General features: G+C 43.6%; 1 protein-coding gene across 1 annotated transcript; it reads right to left on the bottom strand.

Annotated features, from left to right (window-relative positions):
- Nucleotides 1–8,143: 8,143 nt before the first annotated feature.
- On the bottom strand, nucleotides 8,144–22,711 carry LOC147641674 (uncharacterized). The gene is made up of 9 exons (XM_086798105.1): nucleotides 22,235–22,711; nucleotides 11,108–11,243; nucleotides 10,902–11,002; nucleotides 10,543–10,803; nucleotides 10,357–10,425; nucleotides 10,136–10,267; nucleotides 9,891–10,028; nucleotides 9,647–9,709; nucleotides 8,144–9,542 (listed from the first exon to the last, which is right to left on the bottom strand). The coding sequence occupies exons 1-9, from the start codon at nucleotides 22,547–22,549 to the stop codon at nucleotides 8,253–8,255; spliced, it is 2,505 nt and encodes an 834-aa protein (XP_086654231.1). The 5' UTR covers nucleotides 22,550–22,711; the 3' UTR covers nucleotides 8,144–8,252.
- Between the last annotated feature and the right edge of the window lie 3,211 nt (nucleotides 22,712–25,922).

Raw genomic sequence — 25,922 nt, 5'->3', positions numbered from 1 at the left:
TAAGCACATGGTGGTTGGTGCACTCGCACATAGAGGTGGACTGCGGTCACCTGACTATACGTCCAAAGCACCAAACCTAGCCAGCCATATCTGAACAACCAGCCAACTTGATTTTGAGGTTAGTGGGGAGGCAAGAATTGGTGATCGTTTTGGTGACTCCAATTCTCCCAATGTCTTTTTGTAGCTATGCTAATTCCTGCACTACCTTCTAGGCTTTATAACACTTAGCATGTTCAACTGTGTGTGGTGGGTCCTTGATCACTCTGTGAGATGAAGGTTTGTTAGGGAAATCTTGGATGATGTGAGTTATCCCACATTTCAAACACCACCTTAACAAAGTAGAGATGTTTTTGGCAGCTTTTATTGAGACTCAAAAGGGGCACTCCCTTTTGAGGTGTGCTCCTCCACAAGTGTGATAAGCTAAGGGTTGGCCAAGCCCTGTAGCTCATTCGTTGCCCATGGCCATGAGCTCTAGTAGGTGTCATCTTGTAAAGGGGAGCCAAAGTGGTGTCCATCATCCTCACAAATTCTATATCAGGTTCTAGAAATGGTACAGAATAGGAATAATATTCGTGTCATGTGCATGCTTGCCCATGTACATTCTCAGGGCTAATCTAGAAGGGGCAGCCAAGAAAAACATATTAAAGCTAGGACATGGAGCACAGAGTGCTATTTGGTAGTGTGAGACTAGGAGCAAGGCATGGAAGAGATGGAAGGACAGTTGGCTGAGACCAGAAGCTGTCGGCTGTACCAGATCAGTGTTGGGCTACAGGCGCATCAGGACAAACCAGTCGGACAGCGTTTAAAGTATTTAATGCATTGTAGGCTGGCCGACCAGCAGTCGGCCAGTTTGCCAAGTCTTCAAGAAGGCCTATAAAAGGGCAAAGGTGCTCCTCAATGTAATCAATCACTCCCATAAGGGGTGGGTTCTTAGGGTCCAAGTAGGGACCAGATTATTTTGGGTGTTTATCACCTTTTGTATGAGGCAGCCTAGGGCTGTAGAAAAGTACCTTTTTGTACTATATGATATATACTGAATTTCCAGCCATCTCTCTCTCTCTCTCTACTCTCTCTTCATGTCTCCGTTTTGCATCAGCAATGCTCTAAGTCGTGTTTAGGGCTGAAAGAAGACTCGCAGAGCTTCCGCGTGTTACATAGCTCATTCGTTTCCCATGACCATGAGCTCTAGTAGGTGTCATCTTGTAAATGGGACCCAAAGTGGTGTCCATCATCCTCAAATTCTATATCAGCTTCTAGAAATGGTACAGAATAGGAATAATATTCGGATGGTATTTCTAAAGGCTCTGGCTAAGACACAAAAATTTTAGTGACATCTTCAATGAGAGGTCCATATGCTTCATGGGTGCAACACCAAGGGAAGTAGGTTGAGGTCCCAAATGGGGGGAGGCGTGTCAAGAAATTTAAGGATTCCTCTTCGTAGGGGATTGGTAGAAGTAGGGGATGTCAAGTCTCCCACTACCCACTCCAGGTGGAGCAGGGAGTGCAAGAGGTTGGGTGACTACCTAGAAAAGTGGGAGCATGCATACTACAATTTGTTGGATTGTACCGAAAATTTTGGGTATCATGATTAGTATATCCTTTGCAATAGCCACACCATAACCCTGTCCATCCTCTACTATACAAACACTCGTTTCTAGTGTGATTGTCGCTACAATAGGGGCACCAAGTTCATCCCTCTTCACCCCATCACTGTGGCTCTTTTAGATAATCACTGAAGTCATCACTAAAGCTATTGGGAGAAATATTCTCTCCTACCATCTGATCTTAGGAATTTTATGTGCATATACACAATCCAAATTGACACTTCCACAGAGTGCCTGCTGCAAAAATCTTGCTAGCACTCTGAGGCAAAACGGGACCCGAAATGGCCTTGAATCTAAATTTTGAACACACGAAGTCCTACGGACTGATCTCGCATAATATAATGCCTCCTTGCTTCACCCGCGAGAAGGGCGAATATAATAGTGCACCTTACTGGTGTGTATGCTTGATACTCTTAACTATAGCACTTAGGTCCTATGGACGTATCCCACTGTCCTCACGGGACCCTTTTGTACTTCTTGAAGAATTAAAAACTCATAAAATATATCAAAATTAAAATAAAGACTTGAATTAAATTGAAATCAAATAACATAGCATAACACAAGGCAAGGGAAATAAAATATCATCACCATCAAGACAAGATTGGGTGCAATCTCTCTCCCTCCCTCCCTCCCCCCCGGTGCTGTGTAGCTCCATTCCCATGACATGAGTATTTAGAGAATTTTATTCATAAAAATAGCCCAAGGAACTAAGAATAGATGAGCGTACAAATTGGGCTTGCTTTTCCCACTTTTTTTGGGGTATTACTTTATATATTTTTAATCATATCAAAATCCCTAAGGTTTGTACAAATAAAAACCTTTGCCCAAAGGTAATTGCTAATGGGCCTTGTTACATAAAATAACTTTGTGCACATTTGCACATATATTAATCTTATGCTCACTTGCACATTCCATTAAATCGAATCCTGCACAAATTAAATTAAACATATTTTTGTACGATTATTAATTCATAAAAATATGATAAAATATATACATGTAACACCCACATAATATAATGCCTCTCAAAGGGTGGCTCAAGATATGATAGTGCACCTTATTGTGTGTGCTTGCCTGGTTCTCTTGACTATACTTGTAGAGATTTGCTTCAAATCAAAGGAAAAGAGATGGAATTACCTTTACCCATGTATCACTTCCTTTGCTTTGCCTCTTGAGATGTTCACACAAACTAGTGCTCTGATACCACATGAGAAGAATGCGGAGGAGAGAGTGAACTTGAGCTCCTTGCACAAGAGTAGACAAGCACATAAGAGACATGGCTGGCTCAATTTTATTCTATTCTCTTCTCTTTTCTACAACCATAACATAAAGATAAGATTACTCTCCAAGTAAAATATATAAAGGTCGGCCCATATAGTGTGAACTCGAATACATGAGCTAGCATTATAACTATGACATAAGTCTAGTGAATTTTAGTGGCTATCACATAACATGTAAACCACTAGCATAATATCACCCATAATTGCACCAACCCTGCCACCCAATGACATAAGTATAAAGCTATCATCTGAGCATGTCATCCATGTCCGCACTAGTTGCCCTTGATACCTCAACATACAACACTAAGGGGAGTGCAAAAGGCAGAGGAGAGAGTGTGCAACACTTGAAAGAATAATACATGGGGGAAGTAAAAAACAAGGAAAAGATGAGGGAGTTGTAGCACTAAGAAGAGTGGAAAAGGTGGGAGCAGGCTATGAAAGCTTGAAAAGCTGAGAAGAGCTCGGTAAGAATTATGGAGCTGAGTCCATGGTTGATTTCATAAAAGGATTAAGCATGGTAATTGATCATTCTATTTTAGATTGATAGGAACTAAGACGTCCTAATAAACAGGTTTATGGTTGAAGATCAAAAAATCTTGTTTTGATGATAGATACATGGAAGGGATTTTGGGGGTTTGTAATAGATTTTAGGGAGAAAAACATAAAATTTAAATATTTAAGGCTACTTTTTGGCCCAACTGCTGATGTGGGGGTCCCACCCACAGGGAAAAAGATGTAGAGAGAGTACAAATTTTGTAGGGGGAGAGCAGGGGGGAGAGGAGGGAGTAGGAAGACAAAAAGTATAAGGGGAGAAAAAGGAAGGGGGGGGTAGGGGAAAATTAGGGAGTAGGGTAGAAGGTAAGGGGAAAAGTAGGGAGTAGGGAGACAAAAAGTACAAAATATATGAGAGATCTACATTTTGTATGGGATTATCTCCCCTTTTTAAGGCCTCTAATCACTTTTTTGATCTCACTAACACATTCCTTATGAGGCCCACTCTTAGTCAATTTCTTCCCTAATGAGGGGGGTCTCTTCATTGGTTTCAATGGGCTCGGGTAACTTTCTGTGTGTGTATCAAGTTGCGAGGTAGATGTGGAGGGTTATCCTCTATGTTACATTGCATGCATTCAAGTTCATGGATAAAAGTTACTTTCTTCTTGCCTTTAGGTGAGACTTCTTGCGATGGGACATGTACTTCCTTGGACGCTTTGGATTTCCATTGTCAATGTGATGTTGGTGATGGCTTCTTCATTGTGGGCAATGGGAATGTGTAGAAAAGGGTTTGAACTTTGATGAGGCTAACTTAGGCAACCAGATTGAGGTGTTGCCTTCATAATATTGTTGTGCTTTGAGTAGTGCCTCTAGCACTGACCATATCTTTGGTGCGGGATTGGATCAAGATTGACTTCTTGTGTTGGTGATGGAAGGTTGGGCTACTACCTTGGGGAGCTAGGTGTTGCCTTCATAGTACCCCTATGCATGTAACAATTCTTTGTTGATGACCAACCAAATTGTGGATTATATGGAACTTGGTTCTTGTGGTTGGGTTTCTTCTTCTTCTTGGATTTGGTAATGGCAAAGTAATGTGAGGTATTCTTGGATCTCTTGGGAATCCAAATAGTGTCATTGCCATCATGGTACCCTTGTGCTTGTAAAGTACACTTAGTTACCCGCCATATCTAACCCTCATGATGATAAGACTTGGGGTATTGAGGTGTCATGGCATCGTGCTCTAGTGAGTTTCTTTTGAAGGGTTAGTGGGGTTAGCTAATGAGGTGTTACTGGTGTTAGTTGGAGATTCCATGTGTGAGGTTTGGGACTCAAGCAAGGTAGCTCATGAAGAGGCCACATCTTGGTGATATTTTTAATGGATCTTGGTGACTTACCTCACGCTCAAGGCGAAGCAAGGGCCATTTCTTTGGTGGAATAACCAACGAGAGGTCTCCTTAGGTGGAAACTCTATTCTAAGAAGAGATTTCAGGGTTGAAGCAAGGATGTTGCTTCTTCTTTGAGGGTTCAAGTACTTGGGTTCTTCCTTAGACATTATTACAATCACTTGCCTGAAGGCAAGTTGGTCCTAGAGTCCCAGTCAATGTGACACCTATTGTATAACATCTATTGTCCCTTTCCAAGGATGACCTCTCCTTGCATTGTTTATGATGGCATCACAAAGCACTTCCCTTTCAAGGGGTTATTGCCAGTGTGATACGGAGTGGAAAAAGCCCCACAACATGAAATTGTGCATGAATCTACAATCTAATGTGCACCTTAGTTAGTGTAAGTATTGGTTGACCTAAAGAGCACCTGCCTCATGAGACATTAGGTTATGGCTAGCTCCAATATTGACTTGGGCTAACTCTTGTTTAAGTCCTACATCAATGGTCATGCCTAGCCAAAGTCTGCTGGTTGGCTGTACCTCCTAGTCTTCTCTCCAAGTCTACAACTCAGGTCATATTAACGAAGATGCCACATTTCCAATGCTTCTCTTGTCTCTTTGGTTTTGGGGATCCCAACGGTTCCTCCTTTGCAATGGTCTTGGGTATATGTTGTACTCAGCATGTAGATTGAAGTTATCTCCTTACCAACGATAGCTTATCTGGTTCTAGTCTTCTTGGGAAGAATGTCCATAGTTGCTAGAATATGCATCCAGTTGTCATTGCCTTTTGGCTCTGCGAGAGGTACAAATCCCATAGTTTCACGTTCTTATTCCATCATTTTGTTACACGTGGCACATGATCACTGTGAAATGCACAGTCGCACTTGACTCTTTAGCAAGAGAACCTCTACTCATGGAATGTATTTTGCATGTTTATCAGTGTGAAACGCGTAGTCATGACTCACTCTTTAGCAAGAAAACCTTTGCTCATGGAATATGTTGTTAATGTTTATAGATTAACTTATGTGTCCTAACACCAATCTTGTTTCTTGCATATATGAATGACCTAGGATAGTTCATATGGGCAAAGTTCAACACTACAAATGAAACTCATGCCAAATATTTTAGTTTTAAGGTCTTGCAAAAGTCCCATGGGCTTCATGGTGGCACCATCAAGCAAGGTTTACTACTACATTTGTCATCTATGGGAGAAATGGGGTGCTATCAAGCAAGGTTTACTACTAGATTTGTCATCTAGGGGAGGTTGGCCCCATTTCTCCCACAACACTTCTTATTGATGATACTAACACCAACACCTCCATCTAAGATAGCTTTGACTTGAAATCCACTAAGTGACCTAATTTGTTCACAAGCACTTTAGGGTTAGTTTTGGGTGTCTTGACCTCCAAAGTAGGTTCTTCAACTGAGGAGTCAAGTGGTGGTTGTTCTTCTATGCCTTCTCCCAATCTCCCATCCATCCAACCCTTCAAAGTCCTTCTATAAGCTTGAGTAAGGAGCCTACTGGTATTCGCACTTGAGAGGATAGGAAAGCGGAGAGACATGCACAAGTGCTCTCACTTTGGTAGTTGAATGGTCCTGCAATTGTGTACGGGATGTGTATTGGCCTTTTTGAGAGTGGAATTCTTAGGTCAACCCAAGTACATTTGTGGACCTATGCGTGATCCGATCTTGGTTCAGACCTTTCTGCGTTAGGCAACTCTTCCACGACCTTGAAGGGGACTATTCCTTTGCGGGGCTATGCTTCAATACTATTAAGTTTGGTATCTTGGATAGAAGTTGATCTTGCAATCAGAACTGCTAGAGAATCTCCTTCAATTTGTGCTTGAGAGGCTCTCACCAACTCTTGAGAAGCTTCCAATCAACTATTATACTTAGTGGCTGGATTAAGAATTATCTCCTCGAAGGATAATGATGAACAATCTGTGGCTATATGCTTGCCAAAGCTACTCTCAGCTATCACTCTATCTCCCCCTTTTCTATTCTCTTGGATCTACGTATACGTGTTTTTGGAGGACTCTCATGTGTCCTCAAGTGGTAAGACGTGCGCTTGTCTTGCAGCTCTGGGAACTCTGGAGGTCGAAGCCTGTCATGCTACATGAGTAGCTGCTCTTCTCTTGCTTTGTAAGCATTAAGATGGACAGTTTGAATGTACCCATTTAGAACGCTTAGCAAGTTCAGAATTGCCATAGGCTTTTGTTCTTGGACTAGGCCTGATCAGGACGCTCTTAATGGTCAATCCTTGTACATGTGCTTTATGCTGCAGCACGTGCAAATTGGGGTCAATGGTGGTTGGTTGGGTGTGTGGTCCGTTAGTTGAAATGCAAGTCGTGCTGGTTTTTTTTCCCACAAAAGCAGTGCGACAAGTTGACTTTCTTCTAGTAGCAATACCGGTCTCTCTAAGATTTCCTTCCTAATTCCACGATTGAGGATTGTTTCCCTCCTAACCTAGACTTCTCGCCTTCCTATCACGCTCACCCTTGTAAAAGGACATTATGAAAAAAGAGGATGTGTTGGGTTCAAGATTGCTCACCAGTTTTTTTTTTTTTCATGAGGTCTTATTCTATTCCTAGTTGCACACGGGAATTTCACACGACCACACACACACCTGAGTACCACAAGTTTTCTTGAAGATTGCTCCATTATTCCACAAGTGACTGGTGACAAATGAGAATTACTGAACGTGGGGAAAAGATTAAACACCAAGACTTACACACACAGTCTTACTTTGAGTACTTCACCCATAAGTACAAAAGTAGCATGCATGCACGCGCACACGTGCTCACACACACGAGAACAGTAAGAGACAATGATTACACACGGTGTATAAGCACAACAAGACATTCAAAGATCCTAATGAATACCATTTTCATTTCAAGGATTCTTTACAGCTAGTGTAGGTCTTCTTCCTCTTATTTTGGACTAACGTAAGTTCAAACCTATCAGAGATCTTGATATTATACCATGACATAATGAGCACTCTTATCTCTATGCATGCTTATCCATCCTTGCTCAAGATTCATCGATATGAAGACACTCTTGTCACTATGTTGTTCAATAGCAAAATGATTCACTTAAACTTGAAAAGCTTTCAGTACTAGGGGCCACTAAATGTCTAAAGAAAGATTCTAAAGCCTTTTTTTACAGACCACATAAAATCATGATGAATTAAGACCAAAGAAATATGGATAAGCATCCCAAATGATTTCTCTCTGTTGTCAATGGTTAGTAAACAAAACTTGGGCTACATTCAACAATTAGCCTTGTGAATGACCCTCACTCCACTTTGTGCTGGTCCACTCTCAAAGTGGCTAAATTATTTATACAGAAGCTGGTCTAATGAAGCAGCGCAGCTAGCACACCTGCGCAAACTCCCCTCCTATTGCAATATGCAGTGCTGCAAAAATGATAAGCATATACCTTTGTTCTTTGTGACCACACTAAAATACAAATTAACTAAGACTTTCATGCAGGTGTTCATATGTTGGCCCTCTCACAGCACCGTTCATAAAAAAGTAAGGTGGCTTGAGCCATTAGCACCTCCTGTTCTGTCACTACATCCACATGGGAGTCTGAGACTCTAAACCAAACCACCGTCTCTTCCTTGACAGTTGGCTTCCATGAAGACTTGATGGGATTTCCTATTGGTGCATCAGTACGAGTTCCTTGTCTGGCCTCAAACTGTTTCTGACAGCATCCTGAAGAAACACCTGTTGGTGAAATAGTGTAAGTGCCTTGTCTGGCCATCAATTCCTCCTCAGATCCTGAAAATGCTTCTGCAGAAATGCATCTTGCATTCACATTCTCAATTTCCGCACCATTGCCGTCCCACATTTCAAGGTCAGCACAGTTTGAAGCATTTGTGGAAAATTTTTCAATAGAAGAGCCCATGACAGCACATCTATCAGTTGTCTCCTCTTCCCCTCCAATCAATTCACAATCATCCATATCTATAGCATCTTCTTGGGATACATCATTCGTATCTTCTTTGTGTGTGTTATCATTCTTAAGCTTTGCCTTTCTGTATACAGTGTAATGCCCATTTCTCGGAGATCCATGGTGTACAACCACTGAGATAAGCTCATATAACAACCTTCCAAAATTGCATAAATCAGCTTGTTCTAGCTTATCTGACCCCCTGTGAAGACCTTGAACATCAGCATTGGCCAAAGGTAGCATGGTTGTGGTGGACTTTTGTGTACTGTTTTTCGGCATTGAAGTCTCTATAAAGGGATAATGATTTTGTGCCGTCTGCAAACAAGGTTCAAATAAAGATGCACACTCTCCAAGCTCTTGAAGCTTAAAACATTGCTGCTCTCTATTATCAGGAGGTGCAAAGCTATGGCCCAGTTGGGTGAGGACAACACTGTCAAGTCCGTAATAACTTGGATCCCCACATCCAGTCGAGGTAGTGCAGGCTTCAAGCTGGAGGCGTTCACATCGCTCCTTGCATTTGTCCCCCACGTCATCCCCCAACCTTTCAAAGGAAGAGTCTGATGCCAAATCTTCACTTCCACTAGAGATGCTCAGATGTGTGTCGTCAGAAGTGGATTCGTCAGTACTTAATGGGACTCTATACAGATGAGACTCCCCCTTGCCATGCACTTCGAATGCTCTTCTTTGCCACAAATACTTTTGGAGTACCTCTTCATGCCCCATCAACTGAACTGGAGTATTGGCCAATGAGCTATACTTTTCTTGAGAATACCCTTGTGCAGACATCGTGTAAGGGAAAAAGTTTAAAACAAACGGAAAGGACACGTGCCCCTGCAATTGAAATGCCAAGAACACAACAGGCATAAATATTAGTAGCTTGCACTTTTCTTCAGTTCTATGTTTTATACAGGATTCAAAGAGCATGTCCTGCCTACCGTCCATTTAACCAAGTCTCCAGATCTACTGATAACAGCTCGCTGCACATGACAACAGATCACCTGAAAGCATCAACAAGAAAAAGAAACGCCTTCATCATCACACAAGGTGAAAAACTCGTCACTCTTTCTCTTTGATGTGTACTTCAAGCATACTCAAGACACCTAATGGATTGCCAGCATTACAGCACAAGACTTTTCTCCAGCACACAAAGATGAAAGATCTAGAATTATTGTATGTTACCTCAGGACAACGACCAAATCTTAATTGCTTGAAAGCATTAACATAGACGTTTCTCCACGGTTCGCCCGCTTGGGTCACCAAACTTTCACAAGAGCAATCATCGTCAAAGGTGCAGTCTTTGATCCTTTGTAACAAGGCCTGGAGACACATCACAAACCAATGAATATTCTAATCATCACAAAAATCCCCAATTTTTATTTATTTATTAATAAAAATCAACGAGCAAGTTTTTAAGGATTGATGACCTTGTTCGCTCCTTCCTTCCTTTGTAAAAGGCGGAGGATGAGTGCATGTGAACAATGACTACACCTGACATTGGTGATGCATTCCGGGGCAGTGAACCGCTCTAGACAAGCCTCTAAATTGCATCCATTTACCTGTGGGAGAGAAAGTAAGATTTAAATGTATGCTCCCAAATACCCTAGACATTGTCTTGAAGAGAGTCCCAAACTCAGTTTGACCTTACAATGTTCCCATCAGGCAATTGCAGTGGCGACAGTGGAACGTCATGAAAAGACTGGAACTGTGTAGAAAACTGCAACACAAATCTTGCGGTTAAAAACTCTTTCAATCTCTTCAATGATGCCATGGCAGTGGTCTGACAGCAGTCGAACAAACAACCCATAAAACAAGACCAATGAAACTATAGGACCTGAAAACCACATTCTTGGCAAGTCAGCATGCTCCCCATCGTGCCTTCCATCGGCCAACGTAGCTGTTGTTTCCAGTTATACAATGGGCTGTTTTCCTTTTCACTTTCACTATCCATAACGATCCCATTGAAGGGACTCCCATTGATGCATGTCCTTGAAGCGTTGGAAAGTGACTCCCTATAGGCCCTGAAACTCTCAAAAAATGCTAACCACTCCTCTTGCAACGCACTTGTGAGATGAGCGAGTGCCTCTGCTGCATCCTGGTGTTAAGTGTAAGAGCACTTCAGACAAGATCAGAAGAACAAATTTCAAGGAAAAGCTAGAAAACAAATTAGAAAAACATACAAACTTCACAAACCTGTTGCAAAGCAAGATCGAACTGCTTTGCATAAGGCTCAAGAGCAAGCATGACATGACGTGGACTTGCAACACGAGGTTCAGGATCAAGCGCCGAAAGCTCTGCAGACAGAAGGAAACAGTGATAATGTTTTACTACCATGAATGGAGAGAGGGAGAAAGAGAATGATGCTCACAAAGGCTGCTGGGGAAAAGGAAAGTCATTACCCCCAAGCAGATCTGAGAGAGCCTCAGTAAGTGGAAGTGTAGGGCAGCTGCTCTCTGCACCATGGAACAATGAAAGAGTACTCTCTCTACCATAAGCTGCTAAAAAGGACATCAGTACACCAGAACTAGAGAGAGCCTGCATGGATAAAATCAAGAGCTTAGAGAAAACAAAATGCCATTTCAGCAATTCACTAGAAACCTTTGCTTGCATTCTGTTCAAATACACTTCAGGGGTCCAAAGAAGTCAGTTCCAGCACAAATTCCAGAACTTTCCCTGCTTTGTTTTTACCAAATAAAGACAAAACATTTTTCTTTGAAACACACATTTCCCACTGCAAGCCCTCTATTCATTCGCCACAACATCAAAACTTTGAACTGGTAATAAATTGTATTTAAGGAACCCCAGAAGAGTAAATGCAGAAGAGATTTAAGTTGGGATGTGGCTTGAGTAACTATTGTTTCCTCATCACGTTGTGCTACAATGCCAATGTAATCATAGTACAGGGGAAAGGAGAAGAAATATAGATAGAGAGAGTAACTGCATGGGATAGGGGAGAGGCATAAATGAGGGTCAAAGACAGAGAATAAGTGCATGTGAGGCTCCACCAATTTTCGTGGCTTGGAAGGGATTAGAGTGGTGGAGGTTAAGCGCGCACTGGCGTGAACACTATTGGGTTGGGTGACCTCCCGGGAAGTGGCCCCCAATTTCCTGTTAGAAGTCGTCTCCTGTCTAGATTTATACACCAGGGCCTTTGTTGTGGGTGTGCCCGCCCTTATGAGGTCATTTATCATTTTTCCCCACTCTCCATATTTTTTCCCTTATTTTTCCTATTTTTCTGTGGCTTGGGAGGCAGCCCTGAGGCGGCTGAAGGACCCAGTAGCTGGCCGACTGCTCAGACATCAGTCGTGGAGTGTCTCACTACTGGCCGACTGGATGTATGCAGTCGTTTGCCTCATGTGCTGCTGGCCGACTGTTGCTACAGTCGTGGAGGGCCTTTTCAGCAGGCCGACTGCCCATCTGGGGGCATATAAATAGACCCCCAGCCCCATACCACTCAGTATATCATATCAGGATCTTCTTGTGTATATCAGAGCAGAGTTACACGCCTACATCTCTCTCTCTCTTGTGCTGTATTTTTTTTGCATACGTTTTTGCTCTCGTGTCCCAGATCTGGTCACCATCTCCACTGCGTATTCTGACAAGGTATCAGAGCCTAGGCTCTAGATCGTTCTTGGGATTTGTGTGAGCAAGAGGGGGACTGCTGTGTTGCTGATTGGTGGACTGTTTTGGGCTGATTGGGAAGAGAAGGTGCAAGAGGAAGGCGGGCTGATTTGCTGGACAGCCACTTGCAGGTTTTATTTCTTCTTTGTTCCCACCCACCCACCCTTGTCAGAGTACATCCCCGCAATGGCAGATCTGTTTGAGATGGCCGAGAGACATGTGAAGATCCCGACACTCCCCACGTTCCCGGTGGACCGTCAGTTGGACGGGAGCAACTACGGCATATGGAAGGTTATGATGGAATCTGTTCTGGAGTCTTACGACCTCGCTGATTTCGTCGTTGTTGGTGTTCCACGGCCGGAAGTAGAGGAAGGGGAGTTACCATCAACCCGAAAGGACCGGGAGGCCCAGACACAGATGTAGGATCGTGTCAACGCCAGGGTCCGTTCGTTTATTTTCCTCAACTGCACACCGCAGGTAATCAATCATGTAAAGCATATGACGCTGGCCAGAGGTATATGGCAGCATTTGGCCTCACTTTACAACAGGGTATCGCCCATGAAGAGGATTTCCTTGGAAGTACAGATGCGGGTTATGAGCCCTGCAAAGTCGTCGACGATGCGGGAATAATACCATCAAACTTCCTTTTGACTTTGTACACCCACTTTGTTCCAATGACATGCTTGCCTTTCGGCAATTCCACAAGATCCAAAGTATTGTTCTTCATGATAGAAGAGATTTCATCTTGCATAGCTTGCACCCAATGCTCATTCTCATGTGCTTCTTCATAAGAAGAAGGCTCTTCTGAATCAAAGAGACAACCCATGGCTAATGCAGACTCCCCATGATGCATATTCAATGCATGGCTGGAACTAGCCCTTGTTCTACCTGTGAAGAGTGGAGCTACAAGTTTGCTTTCTTGCAAAGTTTTCAGCAACCATCTTGGCACCGACTTGGCTGTGTCTATGGCTGTTTGCTCTTTCCTGACAAGATCTTCTACTTCTTCCATAGAAGGGGGCTGAATGGCTGGCTGTTCCACATATTCTACATGAGGATTTTCTTGTGTAGAGGCTGGCTGATCTGAATCCCCCCTAATTGCAATGGGTAATAGCCCATCAAACATGTCTTGTATGCTTGTATCATTACTTTTATACAAGCTGTACATGGGCTGTACTGAATTTTCAGCAAATACCACATCTCTACTGACAAAAATCCTGCGTGTTGTTGGATTATAAAGATGGTATCCTTTGTTCTCATTGCTGTAGCCCACAAAAATGCATTTAATTGCTTTATCATCTAGCTTTGTTCGGAGTTGTTCTAGCACATGTGCATATGCCAAACACCCAAATGTACGCATATAATCCACTGTTGGCTTTCGGCTATACCAAGCCTCAAATGGTGTTATGGTTTTCAAAGCTTTTGTTGGACACCTGTTCAACACATGAGTTGCACACATTATAGCTTCCATCCAAAAATTATGAGGCAACTTTTGTGCTTTCACCATGCATCTTGCCATCTCCATGTGAGAGATCTATTTTTCCTCTCAGCCACACCATTCTGCTGCGGTGTATAAGGCACAGTACATTGGTGTTTGATGCCCTTTTGAAGCATATAATCCTTGAATGCATTTGACATGTATTCTCCATCTCTATCTGAGTGGAGTGTTTGGACTTTACATCCACACATATTTTCAGCCATTTCTACAAAGTGTCGAAAGCATGTAAACACCTCTGCTTTCGCTTTCAAGGGGTAAACTCAAGCAAACCTGGAGTAGTCATCAATGAATGTGATGAAATAAAGATGCCCCCTATGGATGGTGTCCGCATTGGACCACATACATCACTATGTATGAGCTGTAATTTACTTTTAACTCTAACAGCTCCATCTTTGGGGAATGGTTTACGTTGCATCTTTCCCAAAATACACCCTTCATATACATGTCTTGTTGGAGACTCAAGAGGTGGCATATTACCAACCATATGATGCTTTTGCAAAAGCATCAAACTCCGAAAATTTACATGCCCAAAACGAGCATGCCATAGCTCTGTATCATGCATAGCACGAGTGTGGGCAACCACTCTATTTGCATCATAAGTACGCTTGTCATAGCTGTCCAGCTTATACAAGTCTTTGTATGGTGTTCCAGAAGTGACTATTTCATAACCCTTTGATGGGTCTTGTACCAAACACTTCCCATCTTCAAATTCAACCTTTAAACCTTGGTCGTTTATGGCTAAGACGGAGAGCAGATTTTTCTTTATCCCTGGAACATACAATACATTTTTCATACATATATTAGCACCATTGGCTGCAATAAGTATGACATTGCCAATTCCCTTTACTGGATATGTGGTATTATCTACACATGATACAGTGCGGCCATTTGAAGCATAAACCAAGTGCTGAAATACATCTTTGCATGAAGTGATGTGGCTCGAAGCACCACTATCAAAATACCATGATACATCCCGTCTGTCAGATGCAATGCAAGACATATCATTGTCTGAAGCACTTGGTGTGTCACTAGTGCATGTGACCAAAAAAGTGTACTCTTCTTGAATTACATTAGCTGATTACTGTGCTTTGTCATCAGAAGAGTCTGCTACTGCATTGCCTGCTTCTTTCCTTTTCTCTTTTACAATCCGCTTTCTACATTCCCTAATGTAGTGTCCAAGCTTATGACAGTAATCACATTTGCCCTTCTTTTTAGGCTTGTTTGCATCCCCTTTGTCAGACTTTTCACCACTAGAAGAGAGCTGTCCATGACCAGCCTTGCTAGACTGTTGTCCCCCATGCCTAAAGCTCTTTGTTTTACCCTTATCCTTGGCTGTAAATGCCTTGTCTCCACCACGGTTGCTAGATAAGTTTGCTCTTGTTTGCTCTTCCTGCAAGAGTAAACCCACCAGCTCTTCAAAAGTGATGGGATCACCACCTCCTCTCATAGAGAGGTTGAGAGAGGTGTGAAAACCCAAGTAGGAAGGAGGTAAAGAATGAAGAGTGTTGGTGACCAGCTGTCTGCTTGGGATAACCTCATCAACGTTGAGCAATTGTTCTTACAAATCTTTCACTTTGGTGAGATGATCTGCCATGGAGTCACCCTCATCCATAGAAAGAAGATCCAATTTCCTCTTCAAGTAGGCAACTCTTGCCTCGTTGCGTACTTGATACATTGCTTCCAATGTGTCCCATGCAAGCTTCGATGTCACCGAATGTGTGGAATAATAGTCCTTTTCACTGAAAGGGCTATCAATGACATGGCCTATGTATCCCTAGAGTCCCATCTCTTCTGCTCTTGTGTGGGAGAAGGTTCTACCTCAGCAGTCTTTGAGCACCTCCCCTTTGAGGCATTGCTGGCTGTATGGTAAGTGGGCGTGTGTCATCACCACACACGATGCCCCAAAGCCCTTTGGCTACCAGCAAATTACGTGTCATGAAACTCCAGAGGGAGTAGTTAGATCCATCCAACTTGTCCTCCTGGGTGAGCACACCAAATACATCTGTAGCATTTTGAGCCATGTCAACAAAATATACCTGCAAGCAAACCAAGCACCAATGTGCACTGCCAGGCAACCAAATGTCCTGAGCAAATTTTTGCCTGCAAACTGAAGTAAGTGTAAACCTACACCAAATTGTCCAATTACATACAATGTGTATACATATGCAACAAATCACTGCTATAATTGTTAAAATAATGCATCTTCAATATGCTGTAGTGGAGGTTTTGTCGGCCTGTTTTAACAACAGACCTGGTTCATACACAAGTATATAAGAGTTGCTCTCTTTTATTCATTGTATCATCCAATAGTGCCCTATTTGCTTGCTCTTGTCCTGTGCAAATTTTTGCCTGCAAACTGAAGCAAGTGTAAACCTGCACCAAATTGTCCAATTACACACAATGTGTATACATATGCAACAAATCACTGCTATAATTGTTAAAATAATGCATCTTCAATATGCTGTAGTGGAGGTTCTGTCGGCCTGTTTCTACAACAGACCTGGTTCATACACAAGTATATAAGAGTTGCTCTCTTTTATTCATTGTATCATCCAATAGTGCCCTATTTGCTGGCTCTTGTACTCTGTAACCTCAAGCTAATAAAGGTCTTGTTCTTGCTTGCAATCTTTCTCTCTCATGTTTATTTGCTTCCGCTTGTGCACACTCTTTCATGGTATCATACGCTTAGGCTCAGGCTGTTGCACAAATCTGCTTCTCTCCTTCTTCAACTATGCCTTGCGTTTTTTGCTTCCCTAGAATCTCCAGGCTGTAGATACTTCAACAGTGGCTGCGTTTTCTTCCTTAGCTGCCTTTTTTGATCTACAAGCCCTCCTACTAATGTCGGCCAGCCCCCAGGCTGCGTTTTCTTCTACGGAAGCAAGTGGAGGAGTTCTAGCTGCAAATTCAGTAAGGGCATCAATTTTTTGGAAGGTTCTTGAAGGATATTTTTGCCAGACAAGTGGCACATCAGCTCTTCTGATCCCCTCCCCCTTCTGGTAGGAGGTTCCCGGTGGTGTGTTTTGGGTTTCTTTTGCTGCTGTCCAACCTGCATCTTCAGAGGGGGCTACTAGTCCCTAGTTCGATCCAGTGGAAAGGTGCTTGAGAGAGCATGTGGATTGCTTAGCTACAGAGGTTGTTTGAGACATAGCTTCTTTGAGGTAGATATGGGCCCCCCCTGCACGAACAAGGAGGAAAAGCTCAGTGGTTCAAACTATGATCACTAGAAGCTACAGATGAAGGTCTGGTTCACACACAAGGGACTCTGGGAGATTGTTCAGGGCCATGAACGAAAGCCCGAACGCCCTACCAGCTCTAGGAAGTGGACTCAAGACTAGGAGGATGCCTTTCTCGCATAACTTTCAGCTTGGGAGAATCAAGACTCAAAAGCTCACTTTGCACTTGTACGAGCCATCTCACCAGAGGTCTCCCCCGCCGTGCAAACATTGGATTGTGCTACTTCTGTTTGGAGAAAGCTGACAGATCTATATGCACGGGACTTTACAATGCGATCTATCAACCTCTTGGGTCAGCTCTTTTCTCTGGAGTTTACAATAGGGACTTCCATGCAGTCATTTGTGATGAAGGTGAAGGTAATCCATGACCAATTAGTGGCAATGGGTACTGCCCTGACCTCTTCTCAGTTAGCTGCTCTCCTGCTCATCAGGCTTCTTGCAAATTATGACATGGTTTCCCGAGCTTTGCGGGTTCAGATCACAACACATTCCCTCGAGTTTGATGATTTGTGTACTCTCCTCTTGGAAGAGAAATCCATCCTAGTTTCACAGGGGAAGTTGAAAGTTTCATCGTCTATTGGACCTAATCAGGCACTCGTGACGACGGTGCAAAAATGTGCAGTTAATTGCCCAATTTTGACAAAAGCCCCAAATTTTTGCAAACAGGGGAGGCTTAATCTGCTGATTGCCGCAGCAAATTCCTGCGAGGATAGTCGGCAGCAAAGGCCGCAGCCGGGCGGCACAGCCAGTGGGTGAGGAAGCGGCGGACACCTACGCAATAACGCCGCCGAGTTTGGAGGCAAGACTGGGCGGCGAGCACCTGTGAGCTGAGCGACGGGAGGCTCGGCCGAGCAGCGGCGGTCCTCTCCACACTAGTGCCGCCGGTTCTAGGCGGCGGCAGATGGCTCCCCAGTAAGGCCGCCGGCTGGGCTAGGCGGAAGCAGTGGACGGAGCAAAAGTTCTGGACGAAAACAGGCGACAGACGGACTGGTTCCGGCGACGGATCTATTCGACGGAAATTCACAAGAAACTGCAGAGACTGAATTTCCAAAAGGCTGAGAACCTCCAGAGCTCTGATACCAATTGTTGGTGTTGGACTCACACACTCACACACACATAAACCTACACATTAGGGTTAGGTGCAAGAAGAAGAAGCTCACACAAAAATGAGAGAGAGAGAGAGAGAGAGAGAGAGAGAGCCAAAAGTGTGGTAGCCACAAATGCAAGTCAACTCTTGCATGTGTGTCACATTCATATAATATAGAAGTACAAACGCTTTGAGAGGAAGGCTAGCCTACCTCAGTGGGTTCAACAACTCTTTAGAGATTCTGGTCTCACTGATGCACAGCTCCATAACCAGATCTCTACCCCCACCCCTAGACCTCGCCATTCATCTCGGGCTTCCACATCTCATCACACAGTGAATTATGCTCTCTCGAGTTCTCTCTAGGAAATTGATGAGCTTGAGAGTCCAGAGGAGGCTCTTTCATAGCCGCAGTGGCGGCAAACCATGGAAGCAAAGATGCCTCTATTGAGAGGATAACACTTGGTCTTTGGTACCACGGCCTTTACATCGTCGTGTTATTGGTGTGAAATGGATTTTCAAAGTCAAGTTTCATGCAAATGGTACTTTGGATGTGATATGCAGCGGAAGTCTTTGTATTGGTTGATCCTGTCACACAAATGCTCATACAGTCTAGAACAGTCCCAAACAGCCCCCTCTCTCAGCCCTAGCTTTGCACCCCTCCCTCATACCATTGGGAAGAGTGCATAGGCTCGAGATTGGACATCTTTGGTGCTTTTTCAGCAGTGTATAGTTCAGCCCAACACTTGGTCTTCACAGGTCTTGCGTTTGGCTTATCGTTAGTCACACCGTCAGTCTCTTTAAAGATAATAAAGCAAATACTATCTCGGTAACGGGATAGGGGGCCCTTTAGTGGGTAATTCGGGACCCCATACGGTGTACAGTTCTCATCTCTCTCTCTCATATCTCTCTAAAGTTTGAAATATTAAAGTGGATTGCTAAACTCGCGAAACTCAGGATACAGAAGACGGTGTGGGCATTTGTGTGATAGGATCCTCCAATACAAAGACTTCCACTGCATGTTACATTGGTATCAGATTCAGCTTGTCCACACACACCGTATCCTAGCGTGAGGGCATCCTTGGATGGTCACATTGCGTTCCGGCACAACCACCAACTTCAGCATCATGTCTACAAAGGGGAGTACCCATCAGCCGGAACAAGTCTCCCCCGAAGGAGACCTTGCTCTTCCGACTACAGCAGACACCATAGCTCTTCTTAGAGCTCAGAACCAGCTGCTCATGGAGCGTCTCCAACTATTGGAGGCAACAGCAGCATGTCCTCCTCCGCCTCCAACAGTACCTGACTACATCTCCCTCTTCTTTCAGATGGAACAACAAAGGAGAGAAGACGAGGCCCGAAGGAGAGAAGAAAAAGCAGAAGCAGAAGCTGCAACAAGAAAAAACAGAAAGACGGGACTATGAGGAAGCCCAACGCAGGATCGACGAAGACCGCAGGCTGAACTAGCCGCTCAGGAGCACCAACAAGAGCTCGATCGAGAACTTATGTTACTCGAGCACCAAAGGGAAAAGGAGGCCATTCATATTAGATACCAGCACCTCTCTTCAGCATCCCCCGCCTCAGGTGCCACCAGCCAGCACTCCGCAGCATCAACTACCGTCATTCGCAGTCAACCAAATTTCAATAAGTATGATGGTAAGTGTGATCATTTAGCAGTTAATCAGTTTATTCATCAATTTATTGCTCATTTTCCACTAGCTAGGATCACAGATCCTCAAGATAGAGTCCACGTAGCGGCTCCCCATCTCACTGGTGAGGCAGTCACTTGGTGGCAGCATTGGTCTAATCTTTATACAGACTAGACCACAAGTGTCACAGCTTTTAGCTGGGATACCTTTGTCCATGACCTAAAGACCAAATTCTTGCCACCCCAGTACATGACCGGTCTGGCATATGAGTTCTATGGACTCTGACAGAACGGATCCCCAATGCTTCAGTTTTCCGGTAAGGTTATCACTTTAGCACAGCAGTTAGGGCTATCTGCGCAGGCCAAGATGGAGCAATTCATTCGTGGATTGGATCCTAACATTCGGTTCACAGTTTGTAACTTTGAACCCAGTACATATGATCGGGCTTTGACTCTCGCTCAGAATGAAGAAATGAAGATGAACGGAGGCAAGCCCAAGCAGTCATCTCAGTCCAGTACCAAACCCCAGTAGCAGCAATCTACTGCACAGCCACGGAAAGGTAACGCATCTTCTAAAGATGCTAAGAAGGATGGCAGTAATAGCTCTAGTTCAAGGGGTAAGAAAGACAAATAATCTAAGCCTAAGAAAACCCCCGATGAAAAGGCTAAAGCAGGCATTACTGGAGGTTATCTTCCTCCAAAGGAGCAAAAGAAGTATCAGTCAGAAAATAGATGTTTTTTCTTCTACCCAACCTGTCATCTATGTCAGCCAGCAACAGTATAGCTGCAGCAGCGGACAAGCCTTTGTTCCATTCTGGGGTTCTCCTGCACCCAACTAAGTGTGGCTCATGCCCTAACCTTTTGTCATGTTGGTGTACACGGGAGATGGGCACGCACACATACGACTCTGAATTCCCGACAGGGTTGCCATGCGGTTGACACTTGGGCAATCATTTTAGGCTCAGGGGCAAGGTAGAGGACCCATAATGGCTTCAATTTGAAGCAAGATGCTCCAATTTGAAAAAGGAACAAATTTTGGATATTGTTGAAGCCTTAATTTGATGCATCATGCAAAGGACTCAATTTTTTAAAAGCCCCGAAAATTTGTGTATGCACAAGCTCTAATTTGAAGAACCCCAATTTGACTACTGACTGCTGACGTAGATCTTCAGGTACAGGTGGAGCAGATGCACAAAGACAATGACAAAGACAGAAGATGGCGAGTGCTAACATGGGGGGAGGTAATGATGATGTGTTGAAACTTTTCGCACAAACCCCTAATAAAGGTGATGAAGAACCTTACAGAAACCTTGCTCCGCACTTCACCTTCGTGCCTCCCACCGGTTTAGGGTGCTTTCATACCAATTGTAAAGGATTCATGACAGGATCCATCCAAGATCTCCTAAACACAAGACACACAAGTTAGTAGTCTAAATTTAGGTTTTCAAGTCCAAGCTCACCACCCAATCATAGATCCCTGTCCAAGGATCACCCCCGAGCATGGGTCTGAGGTTTCCGTCCATCACATATCACCAAGGTTTGCCTAGCCAATGCCCTTGTGCAGGCTATTGAATGGACAGGTCCATGAGTGGATCAATCCTCAAGTCTAGGTACGGACCCATCTTGTCCTCAAGACAAAAACATGCATCATAGATCCACTCATCCCACTTATATGTAATCCCCTATAAAAGCATAAAGCAGTCACTCATGAGATTATCAACTAATAGGTGTTTATGACCTTAGAAGTTAGGCCACTATAATAAGCCTGTTTTTCTAGTCTTTTGGATCCTCTAATCCCAAATTAGACCAACTAACCCTATGGTTAGCATCAGGTACATAACATACACAGGCAATACCGCGGACCCAACACAAGCTCGATGAGAATGAAGAAGAAACCCTTCCTCCTCTTAAGCAAAAAGAGGCATTTGTCTACATAGTGCAATCAAGTCCACGCTGCAGCCATCAACATATCTTCATCTAAGCACATGGAAGTTGGGTTTTGACTTTTCAGCCATCTGTTGTACATCAATTCTCCTTGATATTGAGACAACATTTTCAACTATCCCTCGGTCATGCATGAATTTGCATGCAATGATGAAACATTAGAGTTTTAAACGAAGGATGATAAAGATCATGAATCGATCTTTTCAAGAATACAAGGAATGTAAAGCAAGCATACTGAACATGCACATTGAAAAGATAATCCCGAATGACAAAGGCCATGGAAAGCCGACAAAGCCTATACAGATCTGATACATGCATGCCATGTACATAAGCATGTCTACTGCATGCCCTAGTAGGCATGTCCACTGCATTCCCTGTACATATGCCCTGTGCGTGTGAAAGCTCTAACAGGTCTGTGCACATCCATACCTGCTAAGAGCGCATCTATACATACTCATATCTACTGAAAGCCATGTCTGTGATAACATGATGAAACCCTACCTGAAGGATGGCATTGAGGAAGCAATTATTGCCGACATTGCGCAATCCGGGGATGGTAAACTGCAAGGGATCTGCAGAGGGGTCGGCGATGTCATGGTCGCGGGCCTGAAGGATCCATGAGAGGGCACCAGGTGAGACCTGGCGGAGGAGGAGGAGGGCGCCGGCCCCGAGCAAGGTTAACCCCACAGAGTGCGTGAGCCTGAGCAGGTCCTTCCACGAGCCAAGCTTGATTTGACCGCCATCGCTGCTGAGGATGGAATCACGTAGAAAGCTTAGCGAATTGGCGAGTCCTGCCGAGGGCACGGAGCGCTTCATTGTAGCCGGATGCTGGTGAGCTCCCTAGCGTCTGTCTCACTACTGTGTGAGATTCATTGGCAACTCTACAAGTTTTACAGCCCATTGAAATTTTTCTGGTCTGCACATGTCGGCCGAGTGTTTTTAGGGAGCTTCACACACGTCCACGGACATGTGTGTCATAGCATCCCCCTCTTTTCTGCCTTAATCTCACAATGGAGCTGCCACGTGGTGGCTCCCAGTTGCTACACGTTGAAGCCTCTCTGAAGAGAGTATGAAGCTCGAGCGTGATGATTAAAGACAGAGGTCAGAGAGAGAGAGAGAGAGATGAACTGAGGGTTGTAAACCTGAGATAGCTATGAAATGTAGCAAGAAGCGGCGAGGAAGCGGCCATGTGTAAGCTTGAGTAGGTGAGGAAATGCAACCACATGTAAGCAAGAAGCGGCGAGGAAGTGGCCATGTGTAAGCCTGAGTAGGCAACCACATGTAAGCTTTAAGCAACAACAATTTTGGAAGCGTGATACAAAGCGCTCATTTAGGGAGGATAATGAAGCGCTCATTTAGGGAGCGTGATACAAAGCGCTCATTTAGGGAGGATAATGAAGCGCTCATTTAGGGAGCGTGATACAAAGCGCTCATTTATGGAGGATAATGAAGAGACCTAAGCATATATTCAAAGAGCAAAGCAATGCTAAGGGGGTTGTGAGGAGCATAGCACACTGACTTACTTAGGAGTGGTGGAAATCAATATGCATAACTCAAGAGATAAGCTTAGGAACAGAGGCTATGGAGGGTTGGTAATGAGAGCTATATGGAATGGAAGCTATGATTTTGGAGACAGAGTACCAGGAATTAGCTCGATCTCATTGTCAACTTCTCAAGGGGGAGGTAGTCCTATAAGCTCATCAAGAAAGATTTCAGAGAATTCTTAGAGCCAAGAGGGTTCAGATTCTTTACTAGGTTCAATAGCTTTATTGAGCTTGAAAAGGAAAACTTAATGACTCAAATTTTGAATTGCAACCTACCAAAGTAAAGTATTTATATTTATCTCATAAGAGGGGTGTATATACATTATAAGAATCCATAGATGGGGAGATAAAAGGGTTGTACATAGTATTTATATTTATCTCATAAGAGGGGTGTATATACATTATAAGAATCCATAGATGGGGAGATAAAAGGGTTGTACATAGATTATAAGGATCCAAACAGGGAGTCATGAAAAATGACAATGAGTCATGAGTTGTCGTTTGCAACAAGCTGTCTTGATTTTTCACTAGTCCTAAATATTGATCAATTTTATAGTCCCTTACGTGCTGCCTTGAGAAGATGTTTTTCTTTGACTACCCTAGACTTAGGTTTACCTATCTTCCCCTGAGCTAGTACTACTTGGAAGTGCTCATTTTTAAAAGTGATACTCCCTTGGTTACTGTGAATACTAGCATTGTTTGCGACTTACCAGTCCATCCCAAGGATCCCATCATAAATGCCTAATGGTAGGACTCTAAAATGGCCATGAGTTTGTTCACTACCCAATCCAAAATCAAGGTTTCCTTCAGAGTGGTGGAATACTACTTCCTTCCCATTAGCTAGCTCTACAACCCAATTCAAAATCAAGGTTTTCTTTAGAGTGGTGGAATACTACATCCTTCCCATTAGCTAGCGTTATAACCATTTTCCTAGTTGGTTTTTGATTCAAGTTTATTTGCTCGACCACTTTTGAGGAAAGGATGTTGCAAGGTTGGGCAATTGGATTTAAATTATCCAGGCTCATTTGCAAGGAAACACACAAGGGCCTCTCTAGTAGAAGTAGTATACGTGCGGGGAACAAAGAGGTTGGTTGGCCGACCTTGGTTGTAATTGGGAGCGTTTGGCTAGGGACTCTTGTAAGGCTGGTCCTTAGGGTTTGATTCAGGGTGAGATCTCTTTTGGGGCCTCGTATGAGAGCATCTTGCAATGTACTTGGTCTCATTGCTTTGAGGAGGGAATCCAAAGGTTCATTCAAGCCTTGGAAGAAGTGGGCCACCTACTGGGAGTTAGTCATGGGTGGGGCATACTTCCGAAGAGTGATGAACTTAGAGTAGTACTCCTCAAGAATCAAGCTGAGCTGCTTGAGGCTAAAGAACTCATTCATTTTGATAGACTCGTGAGATGGGAGAAGATACCACTCCTACACAGCTTGTTTGATGTCATCCCAGGTTGGGAGTATTCGGTGACTTCCTTATCGCGATACCATTGCTTCCACCAGACCTTAGCATCCCTAGTGATGAGGCAAAACCGTGCAAGCATGGATGTTGATTATAGAGTTAATATCTCCTTGAGTGATGCTAGTGTTAATGAGACTTTGTAGGCCAATAGTACTTACAACTTTCTAGCTTTTCTTAGAGAGCCAAGGCACATCTTATATAGTTTTAGGACAAAATAGGAGTTGCTTTTCTTTCATTGAGTTGCTTTTTACTGTCCTTTACAACTTTCTAGCTTTTCTTAGAGAGCCAAGGCACATCTTATATAGTTTTAGGACAAAATAGGAGTTGCTTTTCTTTCATTGAGGTGGGACATGAAATTTTTCCATGAAAAATAGCCGTGAGATATTAGAACATATGTAGACCAAATGTAGAACCAATTGGGACATAATCGTATTTATGTCAAGAACCTTCTTGCTCTCTAGCAAGGAATCATAGTGCTAGTGGTTATACCACTTGTCTTGGATCATAAAAGTCCCTTTAGAGTGGCTAAAGAAGCTAAGAGGTGTGTCAATCCCTATTGTTTAAGCCCTTTCTCTACTTCCTAAGAGGTGTGTCAATCCCTATTGTTTAAGCCCTTTCTCTACTTCCTAATAAACAATCCTTCGAAAAGGCAAAGGTTCAAGCTACAAAGCTTGAGCCACCCTCTTCTACAATTATGCTCAATCATTATCTCACTCAAGCATGCAAGCATGCACACTTGTTACACACCATTAACACACACAAACATGCACACTACAATCAAGCAAGCAAGAAGGCAAGAGCTCAAGAGAAGAACAAAGCTTTGCACTTGAGAAATGATAGAATTCTCCCATTCACATTATCAAAAGTTGTATATACAAGACAATTTTTCCGGCCACCTAACTTAAGTGGGTGCCCAATTCCTATCTCTACCCAAAGGCACAAGGTTTGTGCCTGTGACAATCTTTAATACATCAATGGCCCCTATACATAATGTGAATATAATTGAGGCTAGAAATAGGGATTTTAGGTGTATGAAAAAGAGTTAACACCCCCCCCGGTGCCTAGACCTGCTTTTGTCCTTTGGAAACTAAGAAAAATGGGTGCATCAATGTGAGGATCTTCATTTCATCTTCGCGAATGATTGCATCTAGTGGAAGGTTGCACCGCTTTTAGTCATTAGAGAGGTT

This window comes from Cibotium barometz, chromosome 1 (assembly GCF_041138505.1).
Source record: "Cibotium barometz isolate CiBa-2024 chromosome 1, ASM4113850v1, whole genome shotgun sequence".
Classification (NCBI taxonomy): Eukaryota; Viridiplantae; Streptophyta; class Polypodiopsida; order Cyatheales; family Cibotiaceae; genus Cibotium; species Cibotium barometz.
This window is presented reverse-complemented; position numbering and strand designations above follow the sequence as displayed.

What these genes read in the sequence shown, in the direction of transcription:
- LOC147641674 (XM_086798105.1), bottom strand. Translation starts at nt 22,549, where the DNA reads ATGAAGCGCTCCGTGCCCTCGGCAGGACTCGCCAATTCGCTAAGCTTT. An exon ending in TCCTCAATGCCATCCTTCAG is followed by an intron (nt 11,244 to 22,234) that starts GTAGGGTTTCAT and finishes TTATCCATGCAG; the next exon opens with GCTCTCTCTAGTTCTGGTGT. An exon ending in GAGACTTGGTTAAATGGACG is followed by an intron (nt 9,543 to 9,646) that starts GTAGGCAGGACA and finishes TTTCAATTGCAG; the next exon opens with GGGCACGTGTCCTTTCCGTT.